This window comes from Dermochelys coriacea, chromosome 11, assembly GCF_009764565.3.
Source record: "Dermochelys coriacea isolate rDerCor1 chromosome 11, rDerCor1.pri.v4, whole genome shotgun sequence".
Lineage (NCBI taxonomy): Eukaryota > Metazoa > Chordata > Testudines > Dermochelyidae > Dermochelys > Dermochelys coriacea.
Window position 1 is genome coordinate 58046269 of NC_050078.2, and position 16575 is coordinate 58062843.

The following is a 16575-nucleotide window of genomic DNA, read 5'->3' on the forward strand; positions in this document are numbered from 1 at the left end:
TAACCCCTCGCCGCTCCCCCGCAGCGGGGCGGCCGGGACGGTGCCAGGCAAAGCCAGACCGCGGTGGGGGGGGGGCCCGGAGCAGACGCAGGCAGAGACGCCATTACACACAGGCCCTGCCTGCCCGCTCGCCCACCCAGCGCTCGCCGCGGCCTACGCTGCCCCCCCAGACGGTTCAACCGGGCCCGGCGCCGCGCGGCACGGCACGGGGGAAGCAAGGCGCGCGCACCCGAGCGGGGGTGGCTCCGTTTCTCACCTTCGTGGGTCTTGGCGATCTTCGCCATTTTGTGCAGCGCGAACAACACCGAGACGGAACTGGAGCTCCCAGTCCCCAGCCACTTCCGCTACGAGGGGCGGAGGGAGGGGGAACTCACTGCGCAGGTGTAAACTACGTCAGCTAGCGACGGTCCAAGGCGACGGAGACTCACTGCGCAGGCGCGGGCTGCGTCGACGGGGGGCGACTAATTGCGCAGGCGCAGTGCTAGACCGCCCGGGCGTGAGGAAGCGCACGGGGGAGTCTCAGGGGACGATTGTTTGCAGCGGGCACCTACCCGCTCGTTTGCCTGTTACACTCGGCGGGCTTGGCTTTGCTGTACCATGACAGGCAGCCCCCGCCAGAGCTGAGGGGTCAGAGCTTTCCTAGCTCCGCCCAATGGGGATGCCAGAGGCAGATGCCGCTCACGGGACGTTGTGCCCACGTCAACGCTTGTTTCGCGGCTCGGCGGGGCTCAGGTGTCCTGCTGGGCTCGCCCCCGGAGCTTGGGTGTCCCGCTGTGTTGTGCAGGGCGAAGCTCCCCTCCGACTCTGGAGATGACCGAGTGGGGTGCTCTCTGGAGCGCCACCCGGGCCTGGCCCGAACATGTGATGTCCCTTCCCGCGAAGTGTGCGGATAGTCATGGCATGGTCCTCTTCTCCTTTCCTACCCGCTTGGAGGAGCAGTGAGACAGTTAGCAATGCTGACATTTGAATTCTCATAATTGGATCTCTCAGTTAAAACCTCACGGAGATTAATGAGGCAGTTCACCCCCCTCAAAGCTATTGTCTCGGGTCCAGAAAACGGAGGCAGAAGTCACTGAATCAGTTAACTTCCAAAATATAAAGTAAGTCTATCTTCATAACAATAAGAACTACTGACGTTTTAAAAAAAAAAACAACGTTTTGGAGCTCAAGATGGTGGATCAGGAATATACGGAATGAATGCCATGTATTCTCCCACAGGTTGCGCCATGTCTATGCTATTGGTGGTAGCTGTTTCCTTCCCTTTCACGGTGCTAGGAGATTGTGGCCCCAAGCCAAGAAAGTGTCAACGTCAGACTGTGACAGTGTTCCACCTGAGTGCCAATGTGCTGACTGGAATGAGATAGCATCACAGCACAGCGTGGCAACACGATTGCTTTGCCTGGCACCTGCAAGCAGGCCCAAAACCCACACCACAGGAAATCAGCATAACCCTGAAAAGGCTTGGATAGACATCTGATCTACTCTAACTATCACTCCTGATCCGATGATGACCCTGCAGTAACACTACTGCAAGTAGCCGTGTTTGAGGCTGCTACTTTAGAATACAGGAGCATTATTACTTATGAACGCATCCGATGAAGTGAGCTGTAGCTCACGAAAGCTTATGCTCAAATAAATTTGTTAGTCTCTAAGGTGCCACAAGTACTTCTTTTCTTTTTTATGAATATGAGCGGCAGTGTGTCACCACTGTGATTTCTGTAATGTTTAAGTTTGACTTTTAACAAAAAAAAAAACCCCATATTGTCCAATTCTGGTCTTATTTGCTAGTTTTTCAGTAGTGCAATTCCACTGACTTATCTGGAGTTACTCCTGATTTATGCTGGTATTTTTAAAGGGTATGTAGGCACCCAAAGATGCAGATAGGTGCTTTTTGAAAATCCTACTAAGCACCTAAGTGCCTAACTCTTGTAAAAATCTGACCCAAACTGCCTGCAAATCTTCCTCAATGTGGGTACAGCAGCTGGTCATTGCAGCCACAAACCTGATTGATAGACATTGCGTAGGGCACTCAGAAATTATGCTAATTCCGTATGTTCCTTTGGGCTGCCTTGGCTGGAGGGGCTTGAAAGAAACTTAACTAAACTCAGAAACATATTAAGTGGATTTTCTCACATTAAAATTAAAAAAAAAATCACCTTTAGACTCAGACCAAACCTGGAAGGTTTCAACCCTAAAGGAAACATGCAGAAAATTGAATTGGACTTGGACTAGCGACCTGGGGTGAAAGGCTCTGTGTTCTGTTAGACAAAGAACAACAGGAAACTGCATGACAGTATTGCAAAATCTGTGGTGGCTTTTATTTTTATTCTCCTGGGTTAGCGTGACCACCACCATTTTCACTTACGGTCTCCCAAGATCTATTAGATTGTAATGGTTTTCAGCCACTCAATGATACTATGCTGAGATACTACCATGAAAGGTGCTCTATAAATACAAATAATGGGTAGAGTAGATAGATAAGTGTTAGCAACCTGGTCTCACCAGCAAGTAGGTGGTCAAAGGTGTCATAAATCATCTCTTCTATTTTCCTGATGTACCGGAGAAGCTTAAATGAATGTATTAGTCAAGCCAATGTTGGCAGTTTGAGTTTGTTAAGGGTACTTTAAGAGATCCTGTTAAGGTCAGATTGAGATGGGCTAGCACAGCTATTTGGAATCTTTATTGGGATAAATGGTGGAGTTTTTAATGGGATAGATGTTGCCATGGGGAGGAAGTTTGTTTTATTATAGTTTTTTTTCTGTTTCAGATAAAGCTTTTCAAGCTGTATGTTCTAATTCAGTTTTCATTAGGGGAATGATCTATCTGGAATGTTATCATTTTTCCATTTATTTGAGCTGGCCATTCAAATAGCTGGAAGATTGTGAGGGTCTTTTCTTCTCTTCCCTTATTTTTATATTCCCTTTTATCAGTTCATGTTTTGCTAGACTCTCTTTATTGACACCCCCACCCCTTCTTCCCATAGCCACAGAAAGGATTATTTGTTGAATCTCTTGGAGATCCAGGTCGGGAGATCAAGAGAGACAAGAATTTAGTGTGGTAGGAGTTTAACTGTGTATAACTGTGATGGTCCTCGGGGTACCCAGGACTGTTAGTCACCTTGTTACCCTCCTACCTTCAGCGAGAGAAAGTCTTGCTTATGCTTAACTTCCTGACACCTCCAGTCTTTTAGACCTCAAGTCCTTTTGGTACATCAGGTTGTCTTTTTGCTGTTCATTATGGTTACTCATTCTTTATACCTTCTTTTTGTACTATTTCCTTTACTCAAAATATATAAACAGAAAATAATCAACCGTAGCCTTTTCTATCTGTTGCCAAACTTTTTACTTCAGTGCTTGGAACGTGATCCTTAGCTAAACAGCAAACTGAGTAAATCCTGCCATGATATGCCACTGTGATGGTTCTCAAGTTACCCAGGACTTGTTACCTTCCTGCCTCCAGTGAGAGAGGGGCTTGCTTGTGCTTTAGTGGAAGTCGGCTCTTACCTCCAGCCTGCTTACCACCCAAACAATCTCCTCTGGGCTATGTCAGCCCTTCCTTTGCCTTGCAGGTTAACAATAGGTATACTCCACTATCCGAGCCTCTTTGAAACATTCCCTTGCAGTGGCCAGCCCCTTATCCACTGAACACTCACAGTAATACCAGGTCTGCTGTCCCCAAAGGAACAGTATACACACCTGCTTGAACAATTCAACTAGTGATCAGCTCCTTGTACAACGCCATAGCACTGAGATATATTTATAGTTAAAACAATCATAAGTTTATTGTCAATGATCAAGATTTAAGAGATAGCGAGTAAGAATAATGGAAACAACAGGTTACATATAAAACAAAAGTATAACATGTTTTCTAAAGACTAAACTTAACAGACTAACCTTTAGTCTAAATACATTTAGCTCACCCCAAATGTCCTTTGCAGCGTTTTCAGCAAAGTCTGGTTCAGAGCCCACTTTCATGGGTATAAGGGCACTGTCCATTTACTGAGGGCGATATTATATTCATATTTAACAACTGATTGATTAATATTAATTGCATAATAGATTCTAACTTCATACCGTTATGACATTGCAGTTTCTCCCTCCTTCGCCCAGCAGGTGGCGCTGTGAAGGCACACGCTCTCCGTGCGCTGCTTCCTTTAAGCCTGCAGTGAGCGCCTTCGGCTGCCGGCCCCCTATCGCTTTGAGCAACAGCCGATTGGGTGGCTTTGCTGTCGATCAGGGAGTCTGGGCGGGAGCAACCAGCCCTATTGGGACAACGGGCTGTCAGTCAGAAAAACCGGGCGCTGATTGGGCCCTGCTTCTATGGTGAGAGCGGGAGCGGCCCGGGCTGAGGCGGTAGGAGTGATGGGAAGGCGCCGCCCGGAAGCGTTGGTGCCCGGTGCCTGCTGCCTTTGTTTTACTGGCTCCTCGAGCCAGGGAGGCGAGCTCTGGGGCCGCTGCGTGTAAGAGGGGCCCGGGCGCGGTATGGGAAGGGCGCAGGCCCGCGGCCCTGCCTGGCGGTGCGCGGGGGGCTCTTCCCGCGCCCAGAATTCTGGGCGCGGGGCGGGAAGTGGCGCGGCGAGCCCGGGTGTGCGAGGGGAGCGGGGTGCCGGGGTGACCTCACGGAGCCCCAGCTGGCGGGGGGGGGGGAGGGGTCACTGGCGCTCAGCCCGGGGGGGGGGGCAGAGAGAGACCGACTAATGGACGGGAGCCTTGAGCCCCAGGGCAGGGAGACCACAGGAGGGGGATGGTCTAGGTACTGAAATCGCTCCCTAGGGCCGGTCCCTGCTTCAGCCTTCAACGTACTTCTCTTCACATTCCACGACACCCTGCAGAGGTAGGGAAGTGCTACCTAAGCGTTCCCATTGTACAGATGTACGGAGACAGAGGCTTCGTCTACACCTAAAAATAGATTGACCTAACTGCCTTGATCAGGGCTATGAAAAACTTAACGTCCTGTTGATGTAGTTAGGTTGATCTAACCCTGCACTGTAGAAGCAGCTAGATAAGGGAAGAATTCTTCCCTTGATCTAGCTGCCACCTCTCTAAAAGGTGGATTAGCTACGTTGATGGAAAAAACCCTTCTGTTGAAGTAGGATATGTTTATGCCACAGCAGTAATACTGTATGATAGTTATACACTAAGTAACTGGCTTATGGTCACACAGGAAGCATCTGAGAGAGTAAGAATTGGACTCCTGGTCTCCTAAGTCCGAGAACCGTAACCACTGAAACGCCTAAGATGTCATGCCTCTGCTTCCACTTCCTAAAATATAAATAGATGCAATAATACTTCAAAAACTTACTGTATATTTTCCATTGAATAGTTCATGTCTCTCATCAGTTTTCATTTCACCTGAAACTTTTCTAATATTCTTGATCAGCAGTTCTCAAACTTTTGCACTGGTGGACCTCTTTCACACAGCAAGCCTCTGAGTGCCCCCCTTATAAATTAAAACTACATTTTATATTTAACATTATTATAAATGGTGGAGGCAAAGTGGGGTTTAGGGTGGAGGCTGACAGCTCATTTACCCCCCATGTGATAACCTCATGATCCCCAGTTTGAGAACCCTTGTTCCTTATACATTTAAATTCCATCTGAAATGTAGAGGTCTAGCTTTGCTTTCAAATTCTAGATGACCTTCCATCATGATGAACATAATCCAACTCCATTGCTATCTACTTTTGAGAGAGTTAATGTTCTTAGCTTCCTTTTTTAGCTTACAATTTCTTACAAAATTTTGCCAATGCTGTACATATTTTCACAATTAAATGCATGATTAAGCTAGTGAGGGGTGACTTTCTTCCATCTTTGCCCCACCAGGGGGCTCAATGTCCTGAGATCCCCATGTACATGCTAGTGAAGCTCTTATCACTTTCGATCATTGTCTTGTGACTAAAGCATAGGACTAGGAGAAAGGAATTCTGGGTTTAATTTTCAGCTCTGCCACCACTTTGTATCATCTTGGAACAGAATGGTTAGAGTCTTGGCCTATTTTCCTGTCTCACAGAATTGTATTGCTTTAACAGTTGGGTGTAAAGCATTCTTAGTTATTTCGATGGAAGGAACTCTGAAAGTCTTTGTGTTTATAAAAGAAAAATTGCTTTATTACCGCTTTGGCTGCCAACAGAGCATCCCATACATCTGCACTATTCAACTATCTATAGAACCAGTTTTAAATACAGCATGTTAAAAATGCAATGGTTTTTAAACAGTAATTATCCAAGATCACACATGGTCACCTCTGCAAGCTCCGATTAGGAACCACTCTTTGCCCACATAAAATGACTCTGAAAAGTGTTAGATATTGTAAAAGTATTTTTAACTCATAATCAGAAGGTTGAAATGAATCTGTTAACTTTCTAGTCAGTTTTTCCTCTATTGCAAATGTATGCTCTAGTTTGGAGTTGAATTGAATTGAAGTTGAATTGAATTGGAGTTGAAATAGAATTGATTGTGCTGGTCGTTTCTCTTTTTTAAAAAGAAAACCAAGTTTAAATAATATCAAAAAAGCTCTCTGTTGGTCATTAGGACAGTGTGATATAAATGTTTTAATAAAAAAAAAAAAAGGCACCTTGAATGTGGAACTTCCCTACTGGAATAGATCAGTAGAGCCCTGCACAGATACAAAATTTGTATCCATATCCCATCCCTGGATATAAAGCAGATATCTGCAGATTTGTAGGGCTCTAGATACAAAATTTATATTCACATGTGATGTCCAATCTGCAAAAATGGTCTTTGGATATAAATCCGCAGATTTTCAGGGCTCTATAGATCAATCAGGCCAAGACCAAACCTGACAATGTTCAGAGTACAAAGCAAAAAAACATATATAAGGGGTGAATAGGAGGGGATTAAAATAAAAGCTGAAAGTAGCAGAGATGAAGTACAGGATTTTTTACAGACAAATTAATGTGTCTCAATGTATATGGGACTTAGATTCTACTCTTTTTAGGGATTTTTAATGTGACCATTACCTAGATATCGGAGTACAGTACATTTACATAAAGTAGACAGTGAGACTGCATTTCCTGCTCTTTTCCCTTACTACAATGATGGGCATGTTAGAAATGTCTCACATAGACAGATGGAAAAATATTTTACAGTTTGTTTTAGAATTGTTTCTGATTGTTGATTCTTCAGATATGTTGCTGAGAATTAGGTTGGGTTTTTATTTTTTGGTAGATCTTGATATCCTCTGGTAATGAACAAGGGGGATGTTGCTGGTTTCAAAAATTTTCTATGGAGTTGAGTAAGCATTCTACAACAACAGTGATAGACACACTCCAAGACACTAAGAGAAATACGGGGAGAAGAGAAAATACTTGATGGTCAAGAGGAGTACTTCTGAATAAAGGAAAGGTTGGTACCAGAAGAGAAGGAACAGCAGGAAGTTATTTACAGAACAGGAGCTTCTAACTAAATCAAGTCTGATGCTCTTAAGGCTTAAAATACTCGCCCTTTATTTTTTCTTCTGGTCTTTTATGTATTTTATGTTTCATTGGAGTATTTTTACTGTGTTGAAATGTTATATTTCTTTGCACAGATTTCTTGAAACTTTGTTTTATTTATTTTTTTAAGAAAAGAAAATGATGTTGCTAGATTTCATTTTTTGAATATCCCAGGAAACTTTTCTTGGGAGCTGGAAATTAAAAATCAAAGATGTTTACCAACTTCTTTTTTAGACTGATGCAGAGAGTAGGATTGAAACCAAGGACATATTGGGATTTTAACTGAATTTAGTGCTCATGGAAGATGACTATTGACATTCTTGAAGAAGTATTCACAAAAAAAATACATAGGGATGTTTTTGCCTTCGTTACCGGCTGTCACTGGGCCTATGACTCACTCTGCAGGATCAGTTTTGGGATGAGAGTGAAGTCTAGTCACTATGGGCCAGATCTACAAAACGATTTAGGTGCTTAAGGCCAACGTTTAAGCACCACGGAGATACTCAAAATCCTTGCTCACTTGCAGTCTCACTCTGAAGTCCCTCGGTGCTTGAATTTCCCTTGCCAGGGGAACATGTGCACAGCCTCCTCAGTCTTGGTGTCTGGGCACCTGAGCCCAGCAGCGTCCTCAAACTAAGCGTTCCTCTGCCTGTCTTGCCTGTAGAGCCTGATGCAGAAGGTGTTCCTCCACAAAAGAGGAGGTGGTGGTACTGCTCCCTTATAATGTTTAGCCCAGTGGTTAGAGCAATCACTCAGTATGTAAAAGACCCAGGTTCAGTTCTCCCTGTGCCTGAGGTGAAGAAAGGAATTGAATTTGTCTTCCTTTACTTTGTGATTTCCTTAACCACTGGCCTATGGGGTATTCTGGGACAAGTAACTCTCATTCTCTCCTGTTGAAACTGTTCCACTTTTATAAATCAAATATACATTGGAGCAGGGGAACTGGAACCTCGATGTCTCACATGCTAGGTGAGTGCCAAAGCCACTAACAGCTATAGAGTCATTCTCACTCTCTTTCTGTTCGAGTGCATATTTAATTACTTTTATACAGCTTCCATGGGATAAATTGAGAGGGACTCGTATCAGATTATGCCATAGCCAGTGATTAGGGTACTCTCATGGGAGACCCAAGTTCAAATCCTTTCTCCACATCAGGCAGAGGGGGAATTGAACCTGGGTCATCTATATCCTGAGTGAATGATCTAATCACTGAGCTAAAAATTATTAGGGGGGGGTTCCACCACCTTCTCTGTGACATGTCTTAAAAAAAACAAAACAGCATAGATGCCTAATTCCAGAAGAGGGTTTATGGCTGAGAATACTTAGTGGAGGTAGACACTTAGTCTAGCGTGGACTTAGGCACCTTAATGCCTTTGAGTGGTGGCACATGGTACCCACACCTCTCCTCAGCATTTCCTATTGGTCAGTTTAGGTGGATCCCTGCTCACTATTCTGGCTTTTGTGATCCCATTCTTAGATGTCCATCTCTTCCCATGCATTTTATGGGTAGCCTACGTGCTTGAGCCTGGCTGTGGGTGGCAAAGTACCTAAAAGTTAGGCACTGAAATGCCCAAGTTCTTTTGTTGATCTAGTCATGTGACCGATTCTGTCTTTGGCCTCTCTACTAAGACTGGCACCAAGTGTAATAGTTGCAATGATGGTACTTGATGTAGGCAACTGTGAACTGAAACCATCAACTAATTTCATAGATCACTAAGCAGCTACCAAACAGCAATGATTTCCAGTCATCAAGCGCCAGACTTTTAAAGGTATTTAGGAGCCTATTTGTATCCTTAGACATCTAAATACCTTAAAAAATCTTGGAGTTGATTAGAAACAGTGTCCTTAAGAGTTATATACCATTACTAGTCACATGAACAGTCCATTCCCCTTTTGCTTTAATAATATAATTTGTATAATTAGATCCTCTGTGGACATTTTTTCCCTTTAATGCAGGGTGTGCACTTTTTGGAAGAGTGGGGATTAATGTCTTTTTATATGGAGATTATTTTGGTGATATATTGAGTAATATTATAAAATTGTAAAATATTAAGCTAGACTAATTTTTACTTCTCTTACATACTGCTTTCCATCCAAAGATCTCAAAACACTTCAAAAACATTAATTAAGACTCAGAATGTCTTCATAGTAGAAAAGTATCGTCCCTATAAATGGATAAACCAAAACAGAGTTGAGGTTAAATTTTTTAAAATTGTGTGTCTACTCTTAGGCACTTAAATCCCTAATTAGGCACAAATTTACAAATGTTGATAATCCTCAGATTCCACTAAAGTCAGTGAGAGTTTGAGGGCCTCAACACCTTTGAAAATCAGTCTATTTTTATTTTGGTCTCTAATTAGAGATCTAAGTGAGTTGCCGAAGGTCACAAGAAGCCTGGACAGAGCTGGGAATAGAACCCAGAATTCCTAATCCCAGTCTTGGGCATTAGGCACAAGACATTTATTAGTAAAATAGCTTGGGGAAACATGTGAATTATATCCTGTATAACTTTTTCCCATTTGGGAAGAAGGCATCCTACAGTTGTAAAATTCACTGCCTAACAGTTTTTTTAAAGTACCTCTGAACTTTTTGAACTAGCAGTCTATAGTCAGATGAAAATTAACAAATTTGAATATTTGGACCCTGAGTTACTTGCATATAGATTTTTTTTTTTAAAGGTTTAGCAAGCCTTTGCCTTTTGAAGAGTTTGAACTGGTTGTTAGAATTTATTGGTGAAATCCTCTTTTTTTTTGTATGTGACCATTTTTTGTTAATCCTCCAATAAGGGATTTCAAAATGTTCATGTTACTTTTATCTTGGGAGTTTTATAGTAATTCTCTATTTTTATTTTTAAGGAATCTTACGTTCTTGGAGAAGCCTATAACACATGACCATAGATGGCACCTAAACCACTTGGGAAGTGGGAAAAGTATGGAAAAAGATACTGTCGAGATTGGGAAAGGGAAACTGGATTAAAAGAATGGATTCGAAGTGTACCAGGAGATGACACAAAGGCAGCATGCAAATATTGCGCATGTGAAATCAGAGCCCATCATAGTGATTTGGTTGCACACAGTAAAACAAAAAAGCACAAGAGACATGTTGCTTTATTTTCACATTCTTCTGATATGAAAAAACATTCATTTGAATTTGAAGTTGAAAACCAAAATTCATTTGACGATGATATCACGCAAACCAAAATGGATCAATCTGTTAATGTGTGCGCACTGAAGCTAGCGGCACACATAGCTTGCCATCTGAGCATTTTCACAGTGGATCACCTAGGCTGCATTGTTGGAGGGATAGCAGAGAAGGACATTAGTCTGCATAGAGCAAAATGCTCCACACTGATTAGAAATGTCATTGGTCCTACTGTACACAAAGAACTTCTCAGAGACATTGGCAATGGACACTACTCATTGATCATTGATGAAAGTACAGATGTATCAGCACAAAAGCAACTTTGCTTGATAGTAAGATACTTCAGCAACAAGCTTAAATGTATTGTATCATCCTTTGCAGGGATCATTAACTTGACTAGAAGTGGTACTATCACAGAAGCCCTCTTGACATTTCTAAATGACAACAAGCTGAACATAAAAAGGTGTGTTGGGATTGCTGCTGATGGTTTCAATACAAGCTTATGTGGAAATAAAAATTCATTGCTCAAAAAGTTTTATGAACTCAATCCGTGTGGAGTTTTCATCAAATATGTAAGTTACTCTCTCTATTTGTGTTCTTCAAAAGCCATTGATGTGCTTCCATTGAATATAGAGTACATGGTTTCACGGACATACTTGTGGTTTTCCCATAGCACTTTCCACCAGAAGAGGTACCATGAACTGTATGCTGCCATCAGTGTTGGAGAGAATTTCCTGAAAATACTGCAGCTTACTGAGACAAGATGGCTGTCCATTAGCCCTTGTATTAACAGAGTACTTGATCAGTATGAAGCTCTGATGCTGCACTTTCAGTCTATAAGAGACAATGAAAGGGACTACAGTGCTGAGCTTCTCTATCAAATGTATTCTGACCCCGTAAATAGACTCTATCTTGTTTTTCTGCAGCCTCTTATTGAGGAAGCTAACAGGATCAACAAGTTATTTCAATTTGAAACAGTTAATCCAGTTAACCTTATTGCTGAATTAATGCTGTTCTATCAGAATTTGGTACAAAGAGTCATGAAACCTTGTGTCTTTACAACATGGTCATCCATTGTAAATTATGACGTTCACTGTAACAGGAACTACATGCCTCTTTCAGAGGTTAACTTTGGATCTGCGTTCCTATCAGAATTAATAAATGCAAATCTTTCCTCACATACAGTAGAGACCATCCAAAGCAGATGTCGAGATTGTATCCTTGAGTTTGCTAAGCAAATAAAGCTCCGCCTGCCTCCAAATGTCCATCATCTAGAATCTCTCAGCGCTCTGAGCCCTTCAGTTGTTCTGAGTCCTACAAAACCTGAATTCTCAACCCTGTCTTTTTTGTCCTTATGTAGAGGGGATCATATCAAGTTGAAACAGCAATGGAGAAATCTGGATGCAGTCTCATGGACGAACACAGAAGATAGCCAAATAGAACAGTTCTGGATAGAAGTTGCAAAACACACAGATGAAGTTGGTGATAAGGATTTTGTTGAGCTAGGATTATTTGCCCTTACCCTTCTCACCTTACCCTTCAGCACTGCAGCTGTGGAGTGTACAATCTCACAAATGAACTTGATAAAAACCAAGTTAAAGAACAGACTGCAGGACAGCCTACTTGAAAATATCTTAAAGATCAGGGCCTATATGCACCGAAATAAGATTTGCTGCAACCAGTTTCAGCCATCCAAAGAGATGATATCTTTGTTTAATAATGAGTTTTATGCAATTGCTAATAGCAAGGATGCTACAGATGACTCTGAGGAGGATATATTTTGAAAAGACTCAAGTGAAGAGGATCTCTTTTAAAAAAAGTAAGCAAGGATTTTCAAAATGGCTCATTACAATTCAACTATTTGATTCATGCATTTCAAATGTTGTTCTATCTACAAATCCGTTTTCCCATTCATTTAGTAAGAACTACTTTTCACAGAGTAAGATACATTGCATAAAACCACACAACCCTTTTTAGAAAAGGATTTTTGAAAAACGAAAGTAAAATTTAATGAGGCATGTTCTAATAGTAATTCATTTGGTGGGGGGTGCACTTAACTGAAGATGCTGATTAGAGAGTGCACCAAAAAACCCTTCCCATTAGCCTATTAATGTAATGCAGTCATGGCATATTTTTATATTAAGTGATACAGAACTTGACACTACATTTCTGTGCCTCAGTACAATACTCTCAGTCAGGAGCCAGATGGCTGGGTGAAGATTAAATAAAACCTGCTTTTTTACATGAGTTTTGGAGGGCACGACCCTTGAATAATTTGTATTTATGACTCTGTTAAAAGAGATACTTCTAAGGGCATTCTGCTCCAAAAAAAAAAAATTCTGTGCACAATGTTCTAAAATTCTGCAAAACTCTACAAATTTTATTTGTCAGATAAATGTGGAGGCTCCACATGACATTGGGAAGCATAGGCCACTCGCTGTACAGAGGTGGGAGATCATTGTGTAGCTACCCCTTGGGATTTGGACTCAGGGGTGAGGCTGCACCTAACCCTGACAGTGCTAGGACTGGACCTGTCCCAGAAACACCCTAGGGCCCTTCCCCTCCATGCCAGTTGTACTAGGTGTGGGCAGGCAGGCTTGGCAAGGCAGGAAACAAGTGTGGCAGGGCATAGCATGGGGAATCCAGGGGTGAGTTGAGAAGGTTCTGTGTGCGGTAACTTGAGTGCAGGTGGCTCAGTGGGGTATCCAAGTGCAGGAGGGATCTGGATGCACAGGGGTTTGTTGGGGGGGGGTTCTGGATGCAGCGGTAATGGGACTCTGCAGCGGGGTCCAGGTGAAGGTGGTTGGGGCTCATCAGAGGGGGTCAGTGTGGGGAGGACAGAGTTCTTCAGGAGGGTCTGGGTTTGGGGAGCTCAGTGGTGGGGTACAGATGCTGGAGGTGTGAGAAGCTCAGTGGGAGGGGGATCCAGGTGCAGCTGGTTAGGGTTTCGGTGGGGTGGGGATCTGGGTGTGCTTTGCTCGTCGGAATGGTCCAGGTGCAGGGGGTGAGGAGGGTCCAGGTATGCGGGGGTCTGGTCCATGGGGGTTGGGCGGATGGGGGAGCAGCTCCCTGTGCAGGGATCCCTCTCCCTGCAGCTGAGGAGCAATGGGTGCATGGGGGAAGGGGAAGGGCACAGTTTGTAACTGGGGGAGAAATCAGGGGGTGGGTGCCATGCAAGGAAAGAGGAAGTCCTAGCAGCTGAGCCTGGCGCAAGGAGCTACCAGCCGGGTCTTCCCCAGTCCTGCCCCGTGCCTCACAGTGATTTACTTTTCTGAGAGCTGCCCTGAGTACCCAAAACATACTCCTGGGGAGGGTCCCATGACTGTTCTTGTGGCTTCCCTTTGCAGGGGATGTAAATTCTGCACATGCGCAGTGGCGCAAAATTCCCTCAGGAGTAAAGAGAAGTCTGAAATTTAAAGTGGCATATTGTAAATAAAAAGGCTAAGGATTATTAAAATAATTGTAAGATAGTTGTAGTTTCTTAATGGTAAATAGTCTTATGCTTTCTTTTGGGACTTTTTTTAATTAGATGAATTATGTACAAGTATGAAGTAATAACTTAAAATAGTCTGGAATTATAACAGTGGAGGATAACGCCATAAAATATTTTAACTGTTGAAATACCTATTTTGAACCCACTTTTATAAATTTTTAATGTACATTCTAAATTTTTGTAATAAACTGATATAACCTATCATAAAAAACTTGTAGTAATTCTGCTGTTAGAAACTGAAGTCCTGAGTGTGAGAGTGTTAAATGTCCTTAATTCTCAAGGGCATTCAAGATGTGGCACTAGTGAACACTAGCAGTGTAGTTAGTGATGTGTATGAAGACAGTTGGTTACTCAAAGGGAAAAAAATCCATAGGAACTCTTCTAATTAATTTGTTTTTTATTGGCAGGGAGTATTTTATAGTTCCCTAACTATGCCAACTTGTGGAACTATCTTCTGAATACTATTCCTTACTGTTCCTAGTATATTAACCACTCTTAAACAGAGCCCAGATACCTGGAAAATAGGCCTACATGCAGCCTCTGCTTAGGTATGTAACTTCTCCGGGGTTACAAAGCTGACTCTGTAACCCTGAGAGCCCCAGAGTTTAGAGCATGGACAGGCAAACTTTTTGGCCTGAGGGCTGAATCGGGTTTCTGAAATTGTATGTAGGGCCGGTTAGGGGAGGCTGTGCCTCCCCAAACAGCCAGGCATGGCCAGCCCCTGCCCCCTATCTGCCCCCCCTCCTGCTTCTTGCCCCCTGACAGCCCCCCCTTGGACTTCTGCCCCATCTCTGTCCCCCTGACCGCTCCTGGACCACTGCCCCATCCTACTCATCTCTCCTTCCTGACTGCCCCCCTGGGAATTCTGCCGCATCCAACCCCCACTTCTCCTTGAATCTCCCCAGACCCCCTTCCCCTAGTTGCCTGCCGCTGCCCCATCTAACCCCCCCTCTCCTTCCTGATGGCCCCCCTGGGATCCCTGCCACATCCAGCCACCCCTTCTCCCTGTCCCCTGACTGTCCCCCGCTGCCCCATCCAACCCCTGCTCTCCTTCCTGACTGCCCCAACCCCTATCCATCCCTGACTATCACCCCTGAACTCCCCTGCCTTCTATCCAACCCGCCCCCCCCCCCCCGCTCCCTGCCTCCTTACTGTGCTGCCTGGAGCACTGGTGGCACAGCTGCACTAGGCCAGGCAGCTGTGCCACGCAGCACAGAGCAGAGGGTCAGGCCGGGGTTTGCAGCTGGGCTGCCCCAGGAGCTCGCTGTTCTGCTTCCCAGAGCATTGGGCTGGTGGAGCAGTGAGCTGAGGCTGCGGGGGAGGGCAAACAGCAGGGGAGGGGCCAGGGGCTAGCCTCCTGGACCAGGAGCTCAAGGGCTGGGCAGGAAGGTCCTGTGGGCCAGATGTGGCCCATGGGGCATAGTTTGCCCACCTCTAGTTTAGAGGCACTGATCTTTGTACTTCTTGAGTAAAATGCACAAGATAAACTTCCTTATTATGCACAAAGTAATATTACTTGGAGTTAGGTGCACCATCAGTTCTCCTTAGGAATAATAAATATAAAAACATCACAGGCTGGGTGTGGGGGGAGGTAGCAGTGATCAGGCAGCAAGGGAGCAGGGTCTGCGAGGACAGGAGAACTGGACACCACAGGGCTGGCTCTGGAATGTGTAGACGGGGGAGTTGGAGACGCGGGGCAGGGCCTGGGGGGAGCATGGGTGTAGTTTGTGAGGCATGGGAGCATTGTCACCCCAAAATACAAGCCTCACAGAACTTGCCCCCCTTTCTCCCCGCCATACCCATCCCCTTGCTTAGAGTGGAGCTGCTCCCAAAATATAGAAGTATCCCTGGGTGGGGAGTGGGAGCTGGAGATAAGGGGCAGGACCTGAGGGGCGGGGGAGCTGGTGCCAAGGGAGAAGCATTGGAGGGAGCTATAGGGCAGGGTTCAAGGTGGGGGGGCAGGTGCTGGAAGGGGGTACGGCCAGGGTCTCAGGTGAAGGGGAGCTGGAGATGAGGGAAGGGGGCTATAGGGCAGGGTTTGAAGGGTGCGGAAGCTGGAGATGAGGGGAAGGGGCAGGCCCTGGAGGAGGCAGGGTCTGAGGGGTGGGGGGCAGCTGGGGACGAGGGGAGGGGCCGGAAGCTGGAGACCAAGGCTAAGCAGTGGTGGGGGCTGAGGCGCGGGGAAGCGAGACCAGGCGGGGCAGAGTCTGAGGGGAGGCTTGGCGACGAAGCAGGGGCTAGGGAGTGGGGGAGCTGGAAGGCGGGAACCGGGACAGAAGGCTCGTGGGGGAATTGCCCCGCGCGCTGACGCGCAGAACGCAGGGGGTGGAAGGACACGCCGCAAAGCCTTGTCTCACTCCGCCCGACCCCGGCCTGTGTCACTTTATGAGTGTCACTCCATCCGGCCAATCAATGGGCTGATTCCAGCACTCGCCCCGCCCCTGTTGCTCCCAGCCTTATGTAACCCCGACAAAGCCAACCCTAAGCC

General features: G+C 45.1%; 2 protein-coding genes across 17 annotated transcripts in view; one reads left to right on the forward strand and one right to left on the reverse strand.

Moving 5' to 3' along the window:
* Positions 1 to 538, reverse strand: part of LOC119840926 (splicing factor 3B subunit 1) — a 40362-nt gene extending 39824 nt beyond the window's left edge. For 3 of the 5 annotated variants that reach the window (XM_043505525.1, XM_043505526.1, XM_043505527.1), the window contains exon 1: positions 257 to 413. In XM_043505525.1, the coding sequence (XP_043361460.1) occupies positions 257 to 284 (28 nt within the window). In that variant the 5' untranslated portion in view covers positions 285 to 413. Of the gene's footprint in view, positions 1 to 256 lie in introns of all 5 variants that reach the window. The other 2 variants (XM_038367709.2, XM_043505524.1) reach the window with 2 other exon arrangements.
* Positions 517 to 14298, forward strand: LOC119840927. Of its 12 annotated transcripts, none has more exons than XM_043505532.1 (3): positions 517 to 1100; positions 4110 to 4395; positions 10309 to 14298. In XM_043505532.1, the coding sequence occupies exon 3, from the start codon at positions 10351 to 10353 to the stop codon at positions 12376 to 12378; it is 2028 nt and encodes a 675-aa protein (XP_043361467.1). In that variant the 5' UTR covers positions 517 to 1100; positions 4110 to 4395; positions 10309 to 10350; the 3' UTR covers positions 12379 to 14298. The 12 variants fall into 12 exon arrangements, with proteins under 12 accessions (XP_043361467.1, XP_043361465.1, XP_043361464.1 ...); XM_043505530.1 differs by having other exon boundaries at positions 4113 to 4395; XM_043505529.1 differs by lacking the exon at positions 4110 to 4395 and adding an exon at positions 7188 to 7364 and having other exon boundaries at positions 630 to 1100.
* The last annotated feature ends 2277 nt before the right edge of the window (positions 14299 to 16575 follow it).